Source organism: Nansenia antarctica (genome assembly GCF_963989245.1).
Source record: "Nansenia antarctica genome assembly, chromosome: 11".
Classification (NCBI taxonomy): Eukaryota; Metazoa; Chordata; class Actinopteri; order Argentiniformes; family Microstomatidae; genus Nansenia; species Nansenia antarctica.
This window is the reverse complement of record NC_137681.1, coordinates 10,787,595-10,796,133: the sequence shown is the minus strand read 5'-3', so window position 1 is coordinate 10,796,133 and position 8,539 is coordinate 10,787,595. Positions and strand designations below refer to the sequence as shown.

Genomic DNA, 8,539 nt, shown 5'->3' with positions numbered 1-8,539 from the left:
CTTATTAATGTAATTATGCTTATATTTGTTTCCTAAATGCCATGCGAATAAGATATGTCCTGTAGTATGTTCAATAAACTCTAGCATGTTGAATACAGTCTCCCTAGTAATTGTGTGTGACATCCTAATGTTAATGGAGCGAGAGGGTAGAGGTGGGTGCATCAAAATGCAGCAGTGGAGGCAGAATTCTAGTACGAGCTTAATGTAATGCATGGAATGAGGAACTGTGTTCATGCGTTTATTATCATTCCTCGTTCCATGTATTACGAGCCTGTCCTCCGATTTCTACCACAATCAGCCTCCTCTGCAATGTAGCTGTAGTAGCCTCGAGGCCTAGCATGTAAAGCTAGAATCCCAGTGAAGCAGTACAAGAGCTGTAACTACCACATGATAATATTAGAAATACCTGCATTTGATAAACAGTATAGTTCTACCCATTTACACAATAAGGCTTTATAGAAACAGTTTTATTTACTCTAACACATGAACAAAGCACCATATAAACAGAAGAGTCTGATACAGAAGGAGGCCTACCTGCCCTTATGAGTCCACATGACCATTTTCTTTTTCCTTCCCCGCCCTCCCTCCCCCCAAAGCAAAACACTCCAAATAACCAAAAAATAATAACAATTAAAGAGACAGCCAAGGCAGCAGATTCTATCTTATTTTACAGCATGCTGAATAGAAAACCTGCATCAGAGTCCACAGCCCCATCCCTTAGCATGAGACACTAGCAGAGATCTGAGAGGATTGGATAGGTCTAAGCAAGGTACACTCCTTGGGTACAAGCAGGATAGACATACACTACAGGCCAAAAGTTTGGACACACCTTCTCATTCAATGTGTTTCCTTTATTTTCATGACTATTTACATTGTAGATTCTCACTGAAGGCATCAAAACTATGAATGAACACATGTGGAATGATGTACGTAACAAAACTCTAAATATGTCTTAGATTTTAGATTCCTCAAAGTAGCCACCCTTTGCTTTTTTGTTGTTAATAAAATAAAAAATTGTTGTTGTTAATAAAATATATAATAATAATATTATATATATATATATATATATAATAACATATTATATATTTTATTAACAACAAAAAAGCAAAGGGTGGCTACTTTGAGGAATCTAAAATATAAGACATATTTAGAGTTATTTCACACTTTATTGTTAAATACATAATTCCTATGTGTTCATTCATAGTTGTGATGCCTTCAGTGAGAATCTACAATGTACCAAATAGTCATGAAAATAAAGGAAACACATTGAATGAGAAGGTGTGTCCAAACTTTTGGCCTGTACTGTAGCTCTACCTTGCCCTGATAGGATAGGTGGGAAGTGCCACCATCTTGTTTATACCTATCCCATCCTGTATGATCAATATTCTGTTAGTAGGTCCACACTAGCATACCACTTAGAATGCTTGGCCAATACATAGGTAGTTTCATTCTTTGCAGTAGAATGTGTGCTAGTGTGGATTTTGTATGGCGCCCCAAGTGCCTAGGGAGACAGGGGCAAGGGGCTGATTCTAGACAGAGCCATCTAGAGATGCTAGTGAGACGACAGTATAAAAGTGCCATTTGTTACACAGCAGTTGAAATACTGACATTGAAGTAATTAGCAAATTGTACATCATTAAAATCAGGGAAAATTACAAGGGGGTAGATTCAAGGAATAGACCCTGTGAAAGCGCACAAATTATACAAGACAACCAAGACTTTCCACTCCTCGAAAGAGGAGGATGATGGTGATGAAGATGATCAGCTTATTATGAACGAACGATGAAACCGGTACTGTGCTGCTGTGTCCCTCGCACCATAAGACAAGTTATATATACGGCTAAAAAGGAATAGATGCGGGTGCTAACAGCACCTAATTTCCTCCCCTGTGCCACGCGCCGCCAACTGACAATTAAGAACGAAAAATAAAGGGGCGGGGTCAGAGAGCGGATGGCACTGAACTGTGGAGGTTTAAATACAAGTCCATAAGAGTTCTGATGCGAGAGGACCACATTCAGAGAGACAGAGGGGGGGGGGGGGGAGGTGATGATCCAAGTTTGACCCATTCCTGCTGCCGTAGAGGAGCAGAGTCTTCGCCCTCGCCCTTACGACGGGGAGAACTTTTTGGCCTGTGCTCGAACTCTTTTTTCATATTCTACTCTGTTTTGGCTGAAAGCAAAAAAAGAGACGTTTAGTGAAGTGAATAAAACCAGCAGGGCAGTAATACATCCACAGAATGCCTAGTCAAACACACTTGCTTACATGAAAATCAATTGCATGGTATATAGGCTAGTAAATCAATTCTGTAAGGAAGAATTCCCCAAACCTCCAGAGCTGGAGAGGCAGTAGGAGAAGCATGCCGTCCACAGTGGAGGCAGACATTGGAGGACAGGCTCGTTGTAACGCATGGAATGGAATAAGGAATGTCATCAAACACGTTTGATACCATTCCCAATTCCAGGTATTACAATTCCAGGTACTACAATGAGCTTGTCCTCCAATGTCTGCCTCCACCAGCTCCCACACTAGCAGGACTCACCAGCCTGCACCCCCTAGCAGGACTCACCAGCCTGCACCCCCTAGCAGGACTCACCAGTAAATTGTGTAAGCCTCGGCTTGAGCTGGATCCTGGATGTTTGGCTCGTTTAGAAGTTCCTGGATTCCTAATAAGATCTGGAAGACCACAGAAGGAGGACAAGAGGTTGTTAACTAAAGGACAATCGAGAACACTCGGTTCAGTCTCATACACACAACTGACTTTGTAATTGATGTGCAATTCATGTACTTTTACGTTTGTAAGCAGAGCTCCCAAGCAAGAGACCTGTCTCAGAAGTAGGGATGCTCCGATTTATCGGCCACCGATTTAAATCTGCCGATTTCACTCCAAATGACTCGATCGGTGATCGGCAAAAATGGCAGATCGCAAAAGCCGATCTTTTAAGTTATTTTATTGTGGGAAAACGTTATTTCTATGTTGCGATAACTTCTCAACAGGATTTTACAGGGTTCGTTCAAACTATCGTAATTCTTGAACTATGTGCAATCGGGGAAAAAAAAAAAAGTTTCTGAAAGCAGAGAAGTTGCACTCTCTAACCATTTAGGGTTATTACGGTAGTTCACCAAAAAAACAAATGCATTGACCTCTAAGCGTCATAGGAGCTGGAGAGTGATTTCAAGAGAAGCGGTATTTTATACTTTAGTGAGTTTCTGTACATATACTATGTTTGTGATTGTGAAATGTCATGAGGTTAGTTCTAGCGAATTTACCTGATAGAACATCGACATGCTAGAAACACATAACTACACTTAATTAGATGATCATACCGCCCCAAACACATCACGTCCCAAAACAAAAGTATTTACAAAAGCCTTACCAAATAGTAGTCTATGGCAAACGAGAATGGTGAATCCAATCCATAAAGTATTTAGTGATCGTTAAACTGTTGTTTATTTTTCGTGTTATGAAAAAAACAGAGTTGGCGAGTAGCGTAGTTCTAGGCTGCGTTCGTAAATTCGCTCTGGAAATCTAACCAGCAGTCATGGAATGCCTCTTGTCCAATCAAATTACTTGGTCCCTTTATGACGTTGAGCCCAGTGTGCCCTCCGGCGCTCTCAGAGCGAAGTTACGAACGCAGCCTAGAACTACTCGCCGACTCGTTTTTTTTCATAACACGAAAAATAAACAACAGTTTAACGATCACTAAATACCGTCAGTTAAGCTGCGCCCAAAACCCTGATATGTTGCCACGTGAAACGATAAGACAAGAGGCCACGATACGATAATCGCCGTAGGAGGCGATTCGACTGTAGGCATGTGAAGTTAGAATTTCTTCAAACTTGCAGTGGTAGCAACGGTGTGTGTGTTTTAGTAAATATAGCGTGCGTGTGTGTGTAGCTGTATGTGTGTGTGTGTGGCCCTCCTGTGAGAGGTGTGTGTGTACCTGTGAGAGGTGTGTGTGTACCTGTGAGAGGTGTGTGTGTGTGTGTGTGTGTGTGTGTGTGTGTGTGTGTGTGCCATATCTCAGTATGTAGGCTATGCAGTGTAAGTAAGTGTGTGAGTTTATTCTGTTATTTATGCTATTATATCTAGTATTGTGTTGAGAAGCAATGGAAATGAATCAAGAATTGATAAAGTAGGCTAACTTACATTATCATTGTTCTATATGCAACAGAACAGATCACCCAGCATTGCTAATGAAAAGAATCAATGAATGTGAGTCTAATACCAATACTTGCTCAATAGGTCTTCAAATCTATTAAAAGTGTTCTTATAAAGGTCTTAAATGTAACTTGTAGAAACCTGCTTACATTAATTATGCGGGTGTTACGGGCAGGGCCATCGCTACTTACACGCGCATCATTGTTAGACTGTTAATGATAGAGCTAACCATCTACGGACAAAAAAAAAGTGTCACCTTTTTGGACCATCGCCAGTTTGCACCCCTGCGTATGTAAACCATGAAGGCCACGTTTATGATGTCTTTTATACAGCCATATCGACTGACTTGGGTCTGCGTTTGCTTGGTGCCTAATGGATCAAGACTTTTGTCTAAAAAGCAAAATATATGTAGGCTATTATCCAGTCAGTAGGGATACAGTTATGTATTTTTAAAAAGATCGGTATCGGTAGATCTTGAGGAAAAAAAATCGGTGATCGGTATCGGCCCCAAAAATCCAGATCGGAGCATCCCTACTCAGAAGGACACCTCGCCCCCCCCTAAATAAATGTTATAACAAAAATAAGGTTCTGAACTCCAGTCTCCAGCCCTCCCTACTCTCGCCTGCACATTGTTCCAGCGCAGCACAGCGGATTCAACTCCACTAATCAAGGGCTTTCTGATTTGGCTGCATCAGGAGCTTCTGCATTTGGCGCAAGATTTTCACAAATATCACATCCATTTGGTGACGTGGCCAGTCCATCCTAACCCGTCCCCAGCTGTGACTCACTTACCTAATGTTGGATGCAGAATTCTTTCTTCTTCCCCCCCCCCCTTCATCTAATGTTATCTAGTGTAATCTGACCTGCTTGATGGTGATGGCGGGTCTCCAGTCCTTGTCCTCCTCTAGGATGGACAGACAGACAGTGCCCGACGGATACACGTTGGGATGGAACAGAGGTGGCTCAAATTTACCTGAGGGAGAAACAGACGACGGGTTAGATTAGTAGAAGAAAGGAACAGGAACCGTTAAGATCTGTTTACAATTTTAAAAACACATCAGTGGCGGTGGAGACTCACATTTAGGGGGTGATGAAGGATAGTCGTCCTTGAAAAGCATCCTCAGTTTGAACAGTCCACCTTCCCAGGGAGTCTGAGGTGGTGAGGAAAGGGTTACTCATCATGGACCAACACAGCTTGGATTCTTTACAGACCGTTACAGCTTGTACAGACCTACATCATGCAAGCATCTAACCCATCGATAATGATCCTGTACTCCGCACAGCATCTCTATGTTGCCAACATCCACACAGGTTTGAGAACTAGGTTGTTTCAGAGAAACTTGCTCCATTCTTGAATGTGACGAATGAATTTGCATGTGCCAAAAAAAAGAAAAACCTATCAATTGTCTTTCCCTTTTCTAGCAGGGTGACTGCTTGTGCACTTAGTCTTATAGAACATTTCTTGACATGACTGATTGTATAGTCGTTTCTGTTACTTTAGGCAAATGTACTTATTGCATCTCAGGATAAGAGCATCTATTAAATAACTGAAATGTGCTAGATAAACCCCCCCCCCCCGGGACCACACAGTGGTGTTTCATGCATAGATAAATTGTCACATTACCTGTTTCTTTCCAGGAATGGCACATTCCCAGTTCATCAAGTTCATCGTTCCATCAGGGTTTTTTGTTGGTACAGCCACAAATCCCTGAATAAACACAAAGAACAGATTAATTGACAGAGCTACAAAGTCAAGTAAAAAAATAAAAATAAAAAAAAAGATTCAAATCTCAAGGATCTAAAGTAGCATAGTATACTGCCCCCTACTGTCATCATACTGAACAATAAAAGTTTCAGTTTCACCATTCACTATTGGAGCTCCATAGATTTGATATTTCCCAAAGTGCTATTGGACTAACAGTATCACATTGTATTATAGGGTGCCATAATAACAATGTTCGCTATCATAACTTATTACCAAACAAGTGATGCTTGATGAGGACCAGTACTCACGAAAGGATGGTCTTTCCTCCACGCTTTACGCTCCTGGGCGAGCCGACTCAATGCAATGCCTGACATGACTGGTGTTGGACTCCTGCTGTGAGGATATCAAACGACATGATTAACATGGACGTGTGAATATGAATACGCACTGTACACCACTACATATCCAGTTGTACGGGGTCATTATTGTTTTATTGACTTTGCGCCATTCACGATTAGGCTATCATACCCCAGGGCCGTAGATAACTTACACATACCAGCCTAGTTCTCAGCAGAGGAAACATGAAAACATGCATTTATAACTGTGACCCCTGGTAACTAGAGTTAGATGTCACCATAGCAACAGCCTTCACCACATCAGATCAGACCCCCTGTCCTTGAGAGATGTTCTCATTACTTTTTAGAGACCTGGGAAACCCAGGGAGTAGATTGCACTTGACTGATGTAATGTAAATGTCATTCATTTGATTGAGCGAGAGCAGAAAGAAAGACCTGGCTGTGTCTTTTGGGTGGATAATATAAAGATAGAGACTTAAGAATGTAGATGTCTTAAGATGTCTTAAGGCACAGTAAACTACGAGACGAAATTGCAAAATAGCACCATTATATCATCCATCTGTCTGTCTGCGCCAGATGCAACAAACAGCATCTGTGTAGATTCGCGCAAAAGCAAAACATCTCTGGTTCGCTTTCCTCCAGCAGCTTTAAGGTTAAGCCAATTAGTTAACATCAAGAATGGGAGAACGATGGTGATTATTATGATATTTTATATATATCGAGCTCTGAAAATCCCAACCTCCTAGTACAAGTTCTACCACAGGGAAGCTCATTTAGCCGACTGGCTAACAGGCTAACGTGCTAACAGGCTAACGTGCGCCAAAACTGTCTCCATGGCCATGTTGCTTAGAGACTTGCGCACTTGCCGCTGATCGACCTAAGCGTCTTGTTGTGGCAACGTGACTCTGCTCTCGTCATCTAACTAAACCTAATTTAAACTAAATTACGTAGCGTTTTGTTTCCTCTTTCTTTGGTTTTAAAAGCGGAACCTCGTTCGGGTTCGCTAACACAGCACCCTTCACTGCGCCAGACAAAGAACCCCCCCGGGTTCCCCCAAACAGGCGCACATTTACGCATCAGACGAAACTAGCGAAAATGGCGCAAACTCCCAGACGGATTAGATTCGCTTTTATCACACAAACATAAAAGTACAAGGTCGGTGGCGACGTTATCTTACCTTTCAGTGTCGCTTTAATGCTTCGCGCAATTGAACAGAATGAATTAGTCGAGCTTAGATCGGGATAAACCCACTGAAGTTTCCCTCCCGAAAATACACCCGTTCCTAACCCAGGCTAAATACTAGGACCATTTGCATAGCCCACCTCCCTACCCGCCTGACAAGAAGTGGCACTAATTGGGAGAGTTGAAGATGAAGTGCTTGTAACATTAATCAACTGAACTAATTAAATGGCACGATTAGAAATTCATCGGTTACAAGTTCTATCATCTCGGCTGCAAAAGGTGCAGTTTTGAGCCTTTACAAAATACAAGTTGTTGATGTTACCTTTTTATAACAGGCTATTATTGAAGTATTTTTTCCATGTGGGCAGTGATTACATACAACAATTTTAGTTGAGGTCGCAATAAATGCAATAAATCAAATAAGTGCAAACAGGCAATGCTGTAGACGACTACAGACTTAAAGGAACAGTACATCTTTATATTTTCTAAAATAAATACCACTAGATGGCGCCATTGGCCTAGAGTCGATTATGATCTGTTAATTTGAGTCCCAGGAATGGGAGGACGCTATGAAGACTACAGGGCTACCACTACTCATTGGGCACTAGTGTAGATCTAAGAGGATCAGGATTGGATAGGTGTAAGCAGGGACATAGATTACACCAGGGTTCGAGTTATGTGGGAGCCAATGGGAGCTGAGCTCCCATAAGGAAGGTCTGAGCTCCCATGAAAGCAGTAAAATCATACATCTGTGGGGGTCGCTAATAATACATTACCACAACCAGGGGCGCCGCTAGAGATTCTGGGCCCCATGACAGAATATCATTTTGGCCCCCCCCCCACCTAAACCACCCATCAACCTAGACAACAGGCACGTGCCGTGAGCTTTTAGATTGGGTAAGCATAAGATATAGAAATACACATAATTACACATACACGCTATCAGTGAACGCAGTTTCAAGGAAATGCAATTTTGATGCCCTAGAACCCGCTAATAAACTGTAGGGTCACTTTGTGATCAGATTACCAAAAACAAAAAAAACTGTTGCCAGTTTCGACTATATCAGGGGTGCTCATTTTTCAATCTTTTTTTAACCAAGATCTTTTCAAGTAGCCAACCTGCTGAAATCTACAAGT

General features: G+C 41.8%; 1 protein-coding gene across 2 annotated transcripts; it reads right to left on the bottom strand.

Annotated features, from left to right (window-relative positions):
* Nucleotides 1-1,114: 1,114 nt before the first annotated feature.
* On the bottom strand, nucleotides 1,115-7,520 carry ube2ib (ubiquitin-conjugating enzyme E2Ib). 2 transcript variants are annotated; one of them, XM_080541435.1, is made up of 7 exons: nucleotides 7,398-7,520; nucleotides 6,173-6,257; nucleotides 5,784-5,867; nucleotides 5,238-5,310; nucleotides 5,023-5,132; nucleotides 2,594-2,673; nucleotides 1,115-2,169 (listed from the first exon to the last, which is right to left on the bottom strand). In XM_080541435.1, exons 2-7 carry the CDS (start codon nucleotides 6,236-6,238, stop codon nucleotides 2,106-2,108), a joined length of 477 nt encoding a protein of 158 aa, XP_080397561.1. In that variant the 5' UTR covers nucleotides 6,239-6,257; nucleotides 7,398-7,520; the 3' UTR covers nucleotides 1,115-2,105. The 2 variants fall into 2 exon arrangements, with proteins under 2 accessions (XP_080397561.1, XP_080397562.1); XM_080541436.1 differs by having other exon boundaries at nucleotides 6,173-6,254.
* Between the last annotated feature and the right edge of the window lie 1,019 nt (nucleotides 7,521-8,539).